Here is a 16,378-nt window from a genome sequence, read left to right as displayed (position 1 = left end):
GAGCCCTCGGTGCCACGAGGTCTGGACCGGAGGAACATGTCACACCAAAACCTCTGTGGACCATCCAACTGTTAGACTAGAATAATTACAACAAAATGAGTCAATTATGCCAGAAGTTAAAACACTTTAAATACACAGATGGGAACACATTTGATTTAATTACCCACAGAAAAGTCAACATCTAGTGTTTCTAGTGATCTAACAAAGGGTGTAGGAGCAGGTCTATGAGGGCATGTGCCCACTTCTGATGGTACAGATTAAGGCTGATATTTTTCTGTTTGATTTAAATAAAACTGGAGCTCGGCGAAGGACCTTTCAAACTGAAACGCCTAATTCCAAAGAGTGAGTGAGTCATAACTGTCCTCCCTCTATATCATTATTAGCAAGGTCAACATCTTGTGCAAAGCATGAATACATTTCCAATTAAAAAAATAAAGAACAACGCATTCTGCTGATTTCTGACATGCTAAGATCTGAAGAAAACATTTCAGAGACCAAACAATGTTTAATGGCATTAAACATTGTGTGATTCTTATTCGGTCAAAATGTAGCTAATGGTAGCTAATAATCTTAATACCAAATCCATGACCCCCCCCAATCTAAGTGATCAGTTTTTCAGTTTGCGTCAGATCCAGTATATCCCAGCTGACTTTTCAGCTCCAATTACTGTGTCAGATCTGGAATAATTGAGATGAATAACACTCTACAGTGTCTTCAGCTTATGAGTGATGAAATGTTTGGAAATAAGATACTTTGATTGTGAAATAAAGCATTGAGGGAGTCATTAGGGGAGCTGTTTCCAATATCACATGAACCGAGCGTCGTGAGAGGTCAGCACACTTTCAATAATAACTTTAAATTGGACGCCAACTCACATCCATGAAATGACAGCTACATTAAACAAATAACTCCTTATATTCTAATCTATTGGACAGCAGATGTCTACCCACCCAAACTGCATGTTAAGCAAGTTAACTAAATGAACAACCTGAACAAGGCTTTGCTGTTTCTATGAAATGTGTGGAACATGGCCAACCCCTGAAAGAAGCAATGGTAAAAATACAATCAATAATCTACAAAAGCACATTCAAATCTAAAAACAGCAAGCCTGAAAATACAAGCTATTCAGGGTCCAATTAAACTAAAGTAGCATCTGTTAGGCTACAGAGGAGACAGTTTTATTTTTTGTTTGTTTTTTTTTACAGGAAAGGCTTGAGCACCAGCTGCATTGTATCTTCTCTCCACCCACATAAAAAGTTCAGTCTGCCTTCAACATACATCTTCCAAGATGACTACGCTCAGCTTTCCTAACCCATGACCTGTGCACTTAATGATGGGTATATCAACTTACCGTATACAAGCCTGAAGAAGTTAATTAAAAAAGAATGAGATGGAGTGTGGGCTCCCTTTGCGTGCATATCTGACTGGTTATCCTAACAGGTAATGCTTTTTATCCTGCATCACAACAGGATCCACCAGCACAGGAACATTTGCAGCTTTATACGTAGGAATCCAGGCAAACAAAACTGTTTGTCGCTGTCAGTGACAGCCAAGAGCGACCCTTGAAGAGACAGAAGTTTCAATCCCCAACTAAAGCAGACTGACTGAAAAAACGGTTGCAGTTTTTAGATACGACTTCCACTGAAATCCCAGAAAGTGTAATAACTCTTGCTGTGTATAAAACATATTGCTGGGACAGTGCAGCCACAGATGTGGGTGAGAGCAAGCAGCCCACTCTGGTTTGCTTTTCATTTGCCGATTCGACTGCCTACACTAAAGTTCATGGTTTTCATTTCATGCTTGCGATGCTTAATTTTCCCTCTGTTTCTTTAAACAAGATCCTGGAATTGAGCTGGTTTGTAAATTCAGTGTTGATAATAAATAAAATGGTGTTTCACTGCAACATGAACAGCATCTTATAATTACAAATATCCACTGAAAAACTACTCATATTAGCAGCATCTCTTAATTTCCACTTTGGTTCCCTTAGGCATGAGCAAACATTTACCAGTGTCAGTTTTTAAAAGGATTATGGTGGGATGTTCTCTCCAAGACAAAGGTACATATTGGAGATAGTTGCCTGCCAACTTGTAACTGAGTAAATCCAGTGTGGGTATCTTATAACTCAGTCATGTGGATACAGTTGAGCAAGCATAGCCAACCCAATAGCATAAGAAGGCAGAGAACTCTGCATCATTACAAGGGATGTACAGTGTACGATTTTACCATAAAGAAACAACTTTAAGTGGCTCTTGGTTGCCCGGGATTATGTCCTCCAAAGAAATGAATTCGTTTTCTGCTCATTATGTTTTGATGGGACTAATCAGTAAACAGAAAATGTATTGTGTTTAGATTCACCATTTGCAAACTTTTGACATTTTAAAGATTATAATCTAATAAAATGTTATATTCCAATCACATGTGCATATGCGAGCCAGCACCTTTGATGCAAAGTGACTACCAATGCTTGCAAATATGCAAATAAATATAAGTCACATACAAAACAATGGTGGACGCTTCAGTTCAGGCTATAAACCAGACTGAATGATCCATACAAACCAAAATTAGATATATCCCTGAACCAGTGTCAGCCTCTTATGTCATCTATTTAGTTGTATACATAATGTAGGCATCGTAAATCCCATTCATTATTAGCTGTGTCTCAAACATACAGCAAAACCAGTGGTATTTAACTAAAAATATCACCAAAGCACAGGCACTCTGCATTCAACTTTTAAGATTCAAGCACTGGTGACAAGAAACTGCAGGTATAAAAACACTTTGATACAACATAAATGCATTGTCAGTATGTATTTAAATCCCCCCAAAAAGTCAGAAACAAGCACGCAGCAAGCTGTAGAAAACACTGCATAAAGCCTCAGTGGTAGGTGTGTTGTCATGATTAATTCTATAGTAGTAAAGACTTAAATGTGTTTTCAGTGAGCCTCGTGCTCCTGATGGCCTTGCCAAGAAAAACTGCTGCTTAGCTTTGAGCTTTGAATCTGTAATGTTTAAACCTCATTTCACATGGGAAATGGTTTGTGAGTGGGGGGGGTGGGGGGTGGGAGGGGGCGACACAACAACAGGGGACCTACATGGATCAGAGAGGCTGTTCTCTCGCTGCCACACACTGAGAGTGGATAATAAATGGCTCATGTTTTGCCGGAATCAACTTATGGGGCGTAATCTCAGAATTATTCTTTAGAGATGATTTCGGGTACGAGTGTAAAAACAACACCAGAAGACGCAGATGTGACCCGATCCGTAAGTTTGTTTCTTCATAATCGAATACAGCGAAAGGTCTCACTAAAGACATCAGAAAATGTTGTATCAACAGGGAATTATTAAAAAGCTTAACTTCTAAATCTAACAAAGCATACCATTATACAGCATGCTGTCTGGACCTGAATGTGCTACAAAAGTCACTGCTCTGTTGTCTCAGTTGAATAGCTTGCCTAAGGGCACTGGTGCCTGGACACATACACATAATTAGGAAAGGTCACTGTGCCTCCTGTCTTGTGAACAAAACCACCTCAAGATGACAAATTCTGGCTCAGCCTGAGCCAGACCTCCCTCAGATACCCTTGCCAATCAAGCGCCAGCAAGGCTGTCTGGCCTTAGGTGATTTCTAATTATGCCTTTTACATGCCGTGCTAAATAGGGGAAAGCATAACAATGAGCCATACATTTGGGTGAAGGTGCATACCCGGGCCGAAGTATAATTTTGTTTGGAGAGAGAGAGAGAGAGAGATGGGAGAAAAATAAAATTCAGTTTCTACTATGAGAAAATTAGCTCTATAAGAAGATGTGGAAATATATATGTTTTAGTTAAGAGATGTATGCAGTCGTTTGGTTAGTTGTACGTTAAAAAAATAATTAATCTCAAACTTTGTTCATAGATTTGGTGAGGGAGGCTTTTTTCAAATTCATTTGGGCACAGGAGTGTTCTTCCTTTTCCTTCTTCTCTGCCAACTGTGTAGTTTGACCAAAACATTCAGTCTTCTTTTGTTAACTCCAAATAATACAGATTTTTCTAGCCTTTCAGCTTCTTAGGCTTCATGTTATTTAAGACAATTAAGTGTTAAACAAGGTTGGATAAGTCAGAGAATTTTCCAAACTCGAGAAATGTCTTCAAGGGGACGTTTGCTAATGACAGTCCTAATTAATGAAGAAAAAAAGAAAGTGCATTAACGCTTAAAGAAGGCTCATATTTTGTAAGGAAGGGTTGAAGACTTTTGCACACAAATGCACCAGCCGCAAACACACACAAGATCTGAAATAAATACATTGATAGTTGAATAAATCAGTAAATATTTCAAAAATTAAAAAAAAAAAAAAGCAAACAAATAATTCAAACACCATTTCACATCAAATAAGCCTCACAGCATCTCAGAGCTTCCTTCTCATTGCATGCTCCTCACACGTTCCATCCAGTCCACTGTATGATGAAGTGGAAATGGCTTTCACATCGCTCCCTGGTGGCCTTACTAAGGAACTATTAATCTATGGCTCTCCATATTGCATTCAGATCTGCCTTCCCCAGCCACCACCAGGCCTGATGTAAAGGCCAAGAGAGGGCCCAGAGGACCGGACCGGCTCTTATTATGAGCTGCACCAAGACACCTCTGGGCTTCTAAGCACTTCCTCTGACAGTGACTGATGGCCAATTAACCATTTGGAGAAGAGTATCGATCACTTGGAGAACAGGAAGGACCCGAAACATCTCCTTACACACCACTATTCTCACTGTACAATGTGAGCAGCCAGGCAGAACATCATTCATAATGAAAACAAACACAAAAAGCATCATCACTCAATAATGAATCCCAAGGCTAATCCCTAATTGAAGAGTTTTTGACATATGCCACTCACCCACCCACACTGACTTGCCACGACCCCCTGCATTTATTCTCCCTCTGGTGGTCTCAGTAAAGTGAAATCTCTACAGACAGCTCTTAAAAAAAAATCCCTCAAATCTACTCGTTTAAAGCATGAGATAAGAAATGATAGTATCTCATTACTGAAGAAGGCTTCTAGTATCACGATGAACACTTAAAAACACGCCGAGTCTACATGAAAACTATTTTGTCTAATTAATTTTTGCTGTCAATCAGCTTGGTGAAGACTCCTTTCAGGTTCTCTGCTCTGCTGAAAGCTGGTTCGGATGACACGTGGACTCATAGTCAGTGGCTGAGCATGTGTGCTATGTGCTGCTCATATCTGTTATTTAATGTGGTGCACCAATAAAAACTGTCAGTTCATTGGTTAACAAACAGTCAGCCAAGTTAAGACCCCAAGAATCAGAGAAAGAAAACCGCAAAACACTGTCTTTTGGCAGCACCAGTATTCTATACTGTGACTGACCTCCGGGATTCAACAGCAACCTTCATATGCCCTATGTTTTCTTTGTTTTTTTTTTTGCTGAGTTGATTTTTTTATTCCCTTTGCAAGAGAACCCAGTGGCATCCAAGGCTGAATGTCAGCTCTCTGCATGTTCTTTTTCTCCATGACAGTGTAAGTGCGAGGGAGAGAGAAGACCCTGGAAAGAGAACATTCGATTAAACCCTCCAGCGAAAGACCGGGAACTCAGCTCAACCAGCTCACCTCAGCTTCTCACCGGTGACCTTTGTACAAGATGGTTGGCAGCAACAAAAACACAACAGCATCAACTGAGGCTGCTATCCCTGTAACTGTGACCTTCCATGAAATGACATGGGGTAATCTCATCCCACATCAGGTCAGTTTTATGGTACCTAACTGAAAAAGCACAAATTGTGACTGTGGTGTGCTGCGTTTGCGGCACTGAGCCTTACCTGCATCCTCTAAGCGCTTTTCACACGGACCTGAATCATAGAAATGGGGTAATTGAAACAAAAGGGCAGGGTATGACAGAGATGTAGTGCCTTCGCAGAGCCTCTGCACAGACTGCAGAAAATAACACCCAACTCCTCCCCACCGCAAGGTTCATCCTCCCTACGTCCTCGGCAAAGCCCGTGTCCTTCCTTTACTGTTCAAGACGGCCATTTGCAAATGATAAGGACAGGTATGTGGCCCTCTGAAAGATAAGGCACCTGGACATTTGTCACCAAGCGGAGCGTGCTCCTTCCCCGTTTAAAGCTGACCCACGTTGACACGCACTGTTTACCTACTGTTCGTTTATTCTGAACCATTATCTCTGTCTTCATTAATCACCGCAACACAAACACAGGAAATTACTTTGCAGGGCTTGGACAGGAAATGGATTAACTCAGTTCATCGGCATTCTTTCCTCCGAGAAAATAAAAATGCAGTATTTGATTAACCGTGTCCAGCAAATAAGCAACTCAACTCTGTCATGGCGATGCTGTCCATTTCAAAAATTTGTAAGCAAGCATAAAATTCACAACAGCACTTTCTACACCCGAGGAGCGAAAGCGTCTCTTTTGCGTGTGTAATTGCCTCTTTGCAAGATACATTCTGCATATGTACATCATGCAAATTTTCCGGTTGAATATCAGCAGTTGAGAAACTAAATAGTTTTCAGTAAAACTTGCTTGCTCCACTGTTCCAAGTCTGCCCGTTGCCTACTTTATTTGAATTAATCTCCAATGACTAGAGGGAACAGAAACTCTTTCTGGATGTAAATTATCATTCTTCTGTAAAAGACCATATCCCTGCAAATACACGGCGACCATTTCCCATGCATTAGCTATGGGACAAAAATGAAGTGATTTTAAATTCCTTTGACCAGAAGGCAATTTTCCCCAATAAATTATGCTAATTTTGGCTTTTGCTCTCCTTATCGCATTCTTTAGCGAGTCAATGAGGAGAGACTAAATTGGCTGTGAGAAAGACAATTCTGGGATGATTCACATTAGAATGATGAGAGAAGTCGAGCAAAAGCATCTCTCATATTACTGTAATAAGAAACAGGAACTCGCAAATTACTGCATTATGCAATAGATTTCTACTTGTTGTCATTTAATGGCCACCCCCTTGCATCATCACAAGATTGCTCCGAGGTGGCTGTTCACACGAGTAGAAAGGTGCCTGATACCAAATCCCATGTTCCCTCAATGAACCAGACAACAATTGCTTGGCAACGCTCTCAATGGGCAGAGGGAAAAGCAAACAGAAAAAGATGGATTTTCATTCTCTCTGCTCAGATAGTTCACTTCTGATCTTTTTTGAAGCAACACCAAAGTAAGAACAAGCAACAGACCAAAGTTTAAACAAATGGAAAACAACAGCGGCAACAGGAGATAAGACACACACACGGCAGAAATACATGTATGCAAATCTTTGTGGAAACACCCTCCCACACACACACACACACACACACAAACGCTCTTTGCATGCTGAAAACATCAAGTGGCGTGGACACACAGGCAAAGCAGAACAGTTCTTTGTTCTGGAGGCTCAAAGCTGAAAGTGTACCATTCTGTCCGGCCTGCCAGATCACTCACAGCACGCTGAAAGGGAAAGTGCTCGGCCAGCTCAAACCTAAATTGACAGCCTTACCTTTATTACTGACTGAGTTATGACTGAGTTTCCCTGAAAAAAGAAAAAGTAAAAACAGCTTTGATACCGACAAATGCCGAGTCAGCAGCTTGTCTCCCTACAGAGGATGGCTCGACTGATCTTGGATGAGACCGTCCCAACCCTGATGCAGAAAGAATTGACTCCCAAATCACCCTCCAATCCATGTCTGCAACCCACTTTGTCCACTAAAAGAAGCCTCTAAGCTGCGATGGGATCTTTTTAAGGATGCTCGTACTGGCCAAATAAAACAAGAAGGGGTCTGAAAGGAATACTGAGAAATAAAACAGACGACCCTAAGAGAATCCCAACAATGTGCCCCATATTTCACATTACCTGATATATTCTATTTGGTTTTCAGGGCAGGGTTGTGAGCCCATTCCAGCAAGCACTGGTTAACAGGAAGAGAAACACCCAGCGCAGAACGCTCCAGTCCATCACAGAGCCAACAAAGAAAGCGCATCCCACCTTTGGGAACTCAGAGTTTTATTATTCTAGGTTTTGTGGGAGAAAACCAAATGAAGACGGCTGGAAAAACACGACCTCGTCACCAAAAGGAAACACCACCCCACCCACGTAACCAAGCAACCCAATCAATCAAGATGCATCAACTCCAACATGCATCACAAAAATGACCCGTAAATACCACCACGGTGCAGCTTACTTTGCTTGATATACGAGGTCCCTCGAGCATGACTGTTTGTTTAATCCTAACATATTCATAATTATACACCAATTAATGCAAGCAAAAGGCCCACTTAATTCATCATCTCAGTGTCCTGGAGCAGGAGACACAATTACACCAACTTTTCAAAGCAAAGCCAACCAGTTGGAAACAACACGAGGCAAATGATGTGTGTGAATTCTCACATAGTGGATTACTAACCAGCATCTTCCAGCTGTGTGGCACTGTGAGGATACTTAGCATCAGACAGAATGTGTAGCCAGTGTTAGGAAAATAGTCGACTGCACTGATCTTTTTTTAGTAGGTTGGTTTTATTGTTTTCTCTTTTTAACAGACAGGGTTTTTTTGGCCAGAGATGTTCCAACTTTTATGAGGGAATACTTCCTTATAATACCATTTTATAAATTACTTACATGTTGCCACTGAGACAAACTTCTCTCCAGTGCACTTGGGCTCACCTCAGCATCTCAGTGATTGTTTTGTACATCAGAGCACATTTGCATGCAATCTGGAGAGTCTGGCCAGGAGGTCGGCTACATCATAAAATGTAACTCATCAGTGCGAGTAGCTCGTCTACCAACTCAGTAAAGCTGTCACCATACTGCAAATGCAGCAGGAATGAGTCCTGGCCGGGGAGAGACGTGGAGTTAAATGATCCTGTTTGCAGCCAGCAGAGGACCCGGCGAGATGCACGACTACGAGCCGTGCATATAGACGCTTTGCTCGGTCTATACCTCCACAGTTCCAACTTTTATGGCCAAGATTGTTCTGGAGGCGTTACTGAGCGTTGTTTATGTGACAGTTTGAAGGGAGCGTAATTTTACTGAGCACTTCTTTATGTTGCTCTGGAGCCCTTCCGTTTAAGCAGCCCCTATGCAGCAGGTTTGCGTCTACAAGCCGGTGGAGCAGTCACGGCGATGGGAACATAAACAAGAAATAACTAAATAAATAAATAATGCTCCAAACTTCCAAGTGTTTATCAAAATACACAAAATACCAACATATCACGTAGCTGGAGAAAAACACTCTATGTCTGCCTCAAGTTTTCACCTTGAAAGACGCTACAGACTCCTCCGTGTAACCTTGTGGGTGCAGGCTAATTGATGAGTGATACGGCTAGCAAATTATAGAACAATAACGACTGCCAACGTGCTCCGTCACGAGCTCCTGCATTTCGACAAAATTTTTTAAATAAAATAAACCCACAAGCAAACAACTTGTCGCGTGCATTCTTTCTTATGGTACTAACTGTCCTACCCCCCAACCTACAAAATAACAGTGCAGTAAACTAAAATATTATAACTCACCACCTGCGCACGTGAAGCCAGCAAACACGAGCCAGAGCCCAAGGAGCGCAGCGCTGAACCTACAGCGGACAAAGGGGCCCAGAACTAAGGGCATGTTCGTGGTTTTTAATCACCCAAGTTTCAAAAGGCAGAGGAGCTGAGATAAAACTGTGGCACACAGGTCTTTCTCGGGTCCGGAGAGTGTCCTCTGTTGCACTTAACGCCTTTTTTTTTACAACGCCCAAGTGTTTTCCTCAGCACGTTTCCTCCTGCCGTGCAGTGGCCATCAGTATCCCGGTCGCGCGTCTCCGTTGCTCAGAACAACGCATCACAGGTGTGGTGAATAAGCTGCTGCCTCGCACGCCGCCGCGGGTTTACTGTAGACTGTACTGTATTTGTCCAAAGCCGCTATCCGTTCACAACTCTCCCTCTGTCACTGGGCCGAGGAGGGAGGCAGTTCTTGCCGGTTCTTGTCACTTTGCAGCCCTCGTGCGAAAGACAAGCTTCTCCAAATGCGAAAATGGTAAGAATTGGCATCGGAGGACAGAACATCTGCTTGCACAGCAATGCTGGAGTGCTGAGAGTCAGGGAAGGTATACGCTGCGATAAGCAGAGGAGCAAAACCAGGAGCGGATTCCGCTTGCTTGCTGGGATTGGAGCGTCCTGTGCACGCACCGCTGCTCTCCTGTTTCTCAGGGAAACATTTCCATATCACTAGTAAGCACAAATAACCACACACTAGGAGTGCACGACAGAATGGATTTTATTTCACCCGGACTCTTGCAAGTGTGCTTTTCATATCCTCTGCCTTGCATGAAAATGATGGATCTGCCATTCAGCCCTGCATGATGGGAATCACGTCGCTGCTTTGCATACAAATTCACACAAATCACATCTGCATGTCATTGAGTTTCAGTTAAACATGCCTTTAGTTTGTCTTGGGGGTTTTGTGTGCCTGCTGCGGCGCATCATTGACAGACAAACACAGACGAAGAAGCGCGAGGATTAGCGCTGCTCTCCCACGAGAGTGTACACCTGTCAGCAAACTCAGACCTGAGTGTGACTTATACTCCAGATAGCTTTTCCTCATTTTCTGTGGGTGTCGGTGGAGTGATTATCAGGCTGTTCGGCCATGCCTTTTAAAACGCTGCCCAGAAATCGACAGCAGATTATTAATCCACTTTAAAAAAAAGGGGGAGGATTGTGTCTTTGTTTATCCATTTTTCCACTCCCACACGTAGTCAGCAGAATAATAAGTAGCAGCACAGAGCTGGACCACTGTCTTACCAGCTAATTATGGGTCTCATGTAGATGGATGATTCCTTAGATAGAGCTCAGCTATAGCAGCCTACAAACTCATTAAGCTCCCTCTCTGTCCAGCATAAAGGTCAAAGTCGCAGTCAGAATGACAGACGTGTATACACACGCAGAGACGCACAGCCTCACAGGCATGGCGCATGTGAAGGAGTAAGAAAGGCAGATGCAAGGCTGCCAAATGGAAGGCAATGACTCAGCCTTGGTCACTTGTGAGGTTGCTTGTAATGATCTTTCTCATACTGCTAATCTACCCTGAGTCCTGTCAGGCAATGGAAGCTGAGTGTCTCTTCCATTCCCTTGAATGTGCCTCTTTTTCCGAACAAGCACCCAAGCTGCATGCATTTCAAATGAGGAGCTGAGAATATGTACATACATAGTCAGGTATGTTATCTTCTAACATGGAGGAAACTGTGCTTCAGCTGTTTGAAAGAAGCGTTTTTAAGTGCCTGTTTTCTTGCTGTGGTGTGTGTTTGCAGAGTTAAATCAGGGCATAACCTCTTCCACAGTCCTCTGGCCACAGCATCTTCCTCCTCTATTTCCTCAATCAGGCTGCAATGAGCAATCACAGCTCTTTTGGGAGTTGACACATTCAGTTGTTCATCGATCTGTGGCGTTGTAATTAATTTTCTCTCCGTCATTGGCTTGAGTTACAATATCCTGAGACTTGAAGCAGCTTGGTCTCCTGCAATCAATTACAAAACCTAGGCGGAACCATCATTTCTTTTGTGGCGTCTTGAATGAGTCACAGCAGCGACGATCCAAAGAGACCATGTTCAATGACCTGACAAGTTAATACACAACATGTATTTGTGTTCCTGTGTGTTCTCACATAAACTTCACAATCACCCCCACCCCCCACCCCCCATAAAGACAACTGATTCTCTCGGTCGATGTGTATCGATCCAAAGAAGGTGTCCAGCATGAAATTAATATTATTTATTGTTTACAAACATCACAGGAAGTCCCATGAGGGGGATGCAGGCCACGGCCGTCTGCATTCCAGCACAGGCTTGTGGAGCAGGAGAGACTTGAGGGTGTATCAACTTCCATCATGACCACAGCTTCACAGCCTATTGTTTTATTTATATCAAATTAAATCGCAATGCTACTCCAGAGAGATGTAATTGACCACAGTCTTAGATTAAATGACTGTAAAGATCTTAATAAGCCACCAGCAGATTGCATGTTACATCGCAAAGCACTTATGAGGATGCAGTCCTGTGGGAATGAAATTGAGGTTCAAATGTGCATGTTGCAGCATTTCTGCGTTTAATCACATGCAAAATAACTGTATGACGATCAATAGTGTATCAGTTTAATTAAACATTATTGATATGGGGTTAGGGAAATTAATTAAAAGCCAAATGAGTTCCAGTGATGTCAAGAGAATGTATCTTACTTTAATATCATAACATCCCGAGTGTGTCTTTGAAACATTTAGTGGATTATAATGAATATAGGTGACCAAGTCCTCTACCCTTAAAGCGTGTTTTATCTTTGAGTCCAGTAAGAGCTATCATTATCACCACATTAGTAGCACAACTCCCAATTCTTGTATCTGCTGAAGCTTTTACTCTCCTAGTAAAAATGTTATGATCCGGACATGCAAGGCGTAGCTGTTACTTTGTTTAATTAAATGATTTCACACAAGTGCATACGCACTAAGATATCTCATCACATGTTTGAGCGAAGAGCAGAACCAAATGAGGTGGAGAGATGGAGAGTTTTAAAAACAGTGAGGAAGAAAGTGGAGGGAAAGGCGACAGAGGGGGAAGGGAGATGAAGGAGCCTACTGAAGGTCTCTCATTTCAGCAGCACAGACTGCTGATGAAGCTGAACTTCCAATATCCCGCCACTTCAGCTCTGATGATTTCTCAATTTTACAGATATGGCCCGAGAATACGATTTGATGAAAATGTAAAATGAGATAACCACCAAATCATATGAAATGGGCTGCATTTTAATTCACGACTATAAATCAAAAGCAGACACTCTAGAAATTAAAGTTGATTTTGTGTTTTGGAATGAGAGTATGGTACTCCTGACTCGGAGGAATCAAGGGTGTCCCATCGTTGCCTGAGATGAAGATTTTCTTTTATGCAGATTCTTCACATTCTTTGCAGGTTCAAGAGCTTGACTACTGACAGTGGTCCAGGGGAATGCTGGAGCGTGGACTTGTTTCAAAAGGGAGCTCAAACAATTTATTCATAGACTGTGTTTCCATTCCAAATAGATTCCCCTAATCTAAAACACTGCATGAGTGTTTGGAAATATATGATGATTTCATTTTCTTTCAGTCTCAGGGTCATAAATAAATTTACATTCTGTCAGCGAAATGAACTAACTGGCTTGTAATTCATCAAATCCACTGCTTGGCTCTTAAACAGTTCAACACATGGTCACCTAATTTTGTAGAGTTGCTTTACAGTTGTGTGGTGCAGGAGGGAAAAAGTACACTCACGTTCTAAGGCACTCATAACCCAATAAACTACAGAGGAGATGTAGAGAAATTAAATGAGCCATTCAAGCAGACTTAACATTGAAAAACCTACATGTATATGTAAGGAATACATAATGTGCTCCAGCTTGAATCAAATTGTAGAAAAAGCTGAGGGAAAACTCATAAGGTATCTAATTATGTTCAAATGAAGTTTGATTCACTCAGAAAAGATCCAGTATAAAGTGAGGATGAGCGCTCCTTCTCCACTTGAAGTGTTTTTTCTATTAATTAAAACATCTGTGAGGCTGAAAAATAGCAATAGTATGACTCTACTGGATCCTCTTTAGCAGACAATAGGTGACAGTAAAAAGTGTCAGACTGAACCGTTACCCTCCTCCACCCTTCATCTACATTTCATTATTCGCCCCAAAAATGGTTTCCTGATCTGAGCTTCCTGGACCAACATTCTCTTGTTGTTTTGAATGTCGCATTGTGCCAGCATGCATGGGAGAGGAGACTTTGAATGATGTTGAAAGTTTTATGGCTGAGCGCTTTTGTTTGAGTTCCTGTAAAAGCTGCTGGTTTAGGAGAACCTCACCAAATGTACAGCCGCTGAGCTTGATGGCATAGGAGTAACCCAGACCCAGAGGCTAGTCACACTTTACGAATGAGGAACTTCCCTTTGAAATGTTTCAGCGCCCCAAAAATATGACCCAAAATGTATTACTAAAGAATAAGAAAAGAAATGCTTCATATAAATTCATGGCCAAAAGCTTGAAGGTCCTGTCACTTGTAAGTTCCATAATATGTTTTCCGCTTCTTTACATTTAGCCGTTTTCTATCCAGATTTACTCTAAAGCATCCTTTATGACTTACATAGATACAGTGCTGTGCAGCAGTACCAGATAGTAAGAATACATGTTTGCTTAACTACCTCCAACACTTATCAGCTGCCTGTTGCTGTAGATGAAGATTTGATTAGGAATTTAAATGAAGTCTTGCGATTTGAAGGTTATTAATCAACTTCAGGTAAAATCCCATTTGATTGATAGATCAAGGACTTGAAATGCAGAAAATAAGGCATTGTTGGAAAAATACTTTTGTTATTTCCACAAGAAGAGCATTGCATATCCAAATGTCTTCTTTTGTCCATGCTGTTGATAGAGGAAACATTGTTATTAGAACGGGGAAGATTTTGCCAGAGAATAATTGGATTAATAATTATACAGGAAAGGCAGTTAACTAATGCTTTCAGTTCTATCACAAACGTGATGTTTTGTTTTACATGAACTGCATGGGAAATACGTAAATTATGTCTAATTCAGTCCACTACAAAATTAAAATGGATGAAATTGCACCTCAGAAATTGCCCACAGGAGCCACACACACACACACACACACACGTACATACGTGTTCACACACGTTCATACGTGTTCAATTTCTCTACCTAAAAGTATCATTGTTAGAAAAATAGTCTGTACAGCACAAAAATGACCAGGTACAAAATCATCACTGTCATCTAAGGGAACTACTTAAGTGTCTCTCTAATAAACTTTATGTATAGGCAAAAAAGCTGAACTATTTAACTAAGTGACAGGATATATCTCATTGTAAGTGATTTAATCAGAGTGAACTGCTTTAACTTGCCAGTTACTCCCAACATACACTTTTTTTTTAATTCTTTCAAACCATCATTTTTGTTGAAGTATTGTTGAAATGTTTAAATAATATCTATATGTCAGTATGTTGTGAAGGAGACTTTGGTTCATAAGATGCACTTGTGTTAATGAAAAGGCACAGGCAAGAAGTGACAAAAAAAGCTACCCAGTGTACTGGGGCCAAAAAAAGCACATGTACCTTTGTATATGTACCCTATACAAAACAGAATGACCACCAGGGACTCAAACTAATAATTTTGCTCCAGTAAAAAGTCTCACATAACCAGAATAAATGAGATATGTATTTGTCAAATCACAGCTCAATATTTTTTTTGACATTTGACATGCAAATAGATACAGTTACTACGTTAATGGAAGGAATGGATTTTTCTGTCACCCAAGCCAGCCGATTCGATGACACTTTAATTAACAAATATTTTCTGAATGCGCAGGTATGAGCACGCTCTCAATAAGATTTATGCTGCAATTACTGTATATTTCAGCTCAGAGGCATTTCTTGGAAACCTCGTTCAACGTGTTCTGACACTCACCTGATGTGATCCATTTCTGATGCTCACTGCTTTCATTCAGAGGGACTTTGAAAATAAATAGCGGCGAGTAGACAAAGCATGTACGTGTTTAAATCTTTATTTTACCTCTCAGCATCCCTTTGTGGGACATCCAATCAACCGTTTTGAACATATTCTTCTAGAGATGTCAGAATGGCATCTGCGGAGACCAATCGGGAGGCGTGCGAGCACATTGTTCATTCCTCACATATCCAGTTCATTCAGTTCTGGGAAATTGCTCTGCCTCAAAAAAAAAAAGATTGTCATTATTTTGTCACTCTGTGTCCCAGGTGACATTTACGGCAAATAACCTCACTGGCTAAAAGAAAAATAGCACAGAGAATGTATGAAGTCATGTTTTCAACCCGAAACAAGGTTCTCACACATAAGGAACTCAAATATTGACTATACGATGAATTGAATTTGATTGAAACGCTCAAAGGAAATTGAAGAATTTGAAGAAACCTTCTGCAATATAGAAAAATCCACTCGAGTCAAGAAAATGACCTCGACTGGACTTCAATTTTTACAGAGGAGCTTACAAAATGTGACCATTAAATCATAGGAAAATTGTTTTTGTTTTTTTTCTCTTTCTTTCTTTGCTGGCTGTATTTTCTACAAAGTGGCAAACATTAAAGCCCAAATTGTCTCCACTTCCTCTTTTCACACACCCCACATGCTTTTGTGACATTGTTATAGTGCTACAAAAAAGGCCGTTTGTAGGATGTTCTCAAGGCCATGCCATTATTTTCATCGTATGTGGAATAATCTTAAATGTGCTACTAACTCTCTACGCATAACATCCTCTGCAACACAGCCACGGATTCCTTTTGAGGGTGGCACGCTATGCGTCCTGTACTGTACCTGCCAGAATGACAGATGGCTGCGTTACTGATGAAGCCAA

General features: G+C 41.2%; 1 protein-coding gene across 6 annotated transcripts in view; it reads right to left on the bottom strand.

Annotated features, from left to right (window-relative positions):
- unc5a (unc-5 netrin receptor A) overlaps positions 1–10,055 on the bottom strand; it is a 126,099-nt gene extending 116,044 nt beyond the window's left edge. For 4 of the 6 annotated variants that reach the window (XM_072395976.1, XM_072395978.1, XM_072395979.1 and 1 more), the window contains exon 1: positions 9,511–10,055. In XM_072395976.1, the coding sequence (XP_072252077.1) occupies positions 9,511–9,604 (94 nt within the window). In that variant the 5' untranslated portion in view covers positions 9,605–10,055. The remainder of the gene's footprint in view (positions 1–9,510) is intronic. The other 2 variants (XM_072395977.1, XM_072395980.1) reach the window with 1 other exon arrangement.
- Between the last annotated feature and the right edge of the window lie 6,323 nt (positions 10,056–16,378).

The sequence above is a fragment of the Leuresthes tenuis genome, unplaced genomic scaffold, assembly GCF_036924035.1.
Source record: "Leuresthes tenuis unplaced genomic scaffold, fLeuTen1.0.hap1 SCAF_11, whole genome shotgun sequence".
NCBI classification, from domain to species: domain Eukaryota; kingdom Metazoa; phylum Chordata; class Actinopteri; order Atheriniformes; family Atherinopsidae; genus Leuresthes; species Leuresthes tenuis.
Note: the sequence above shows the minus strand (reverse complement) of the source record. Positions and strands in the feature narration are given on the sequence as shown.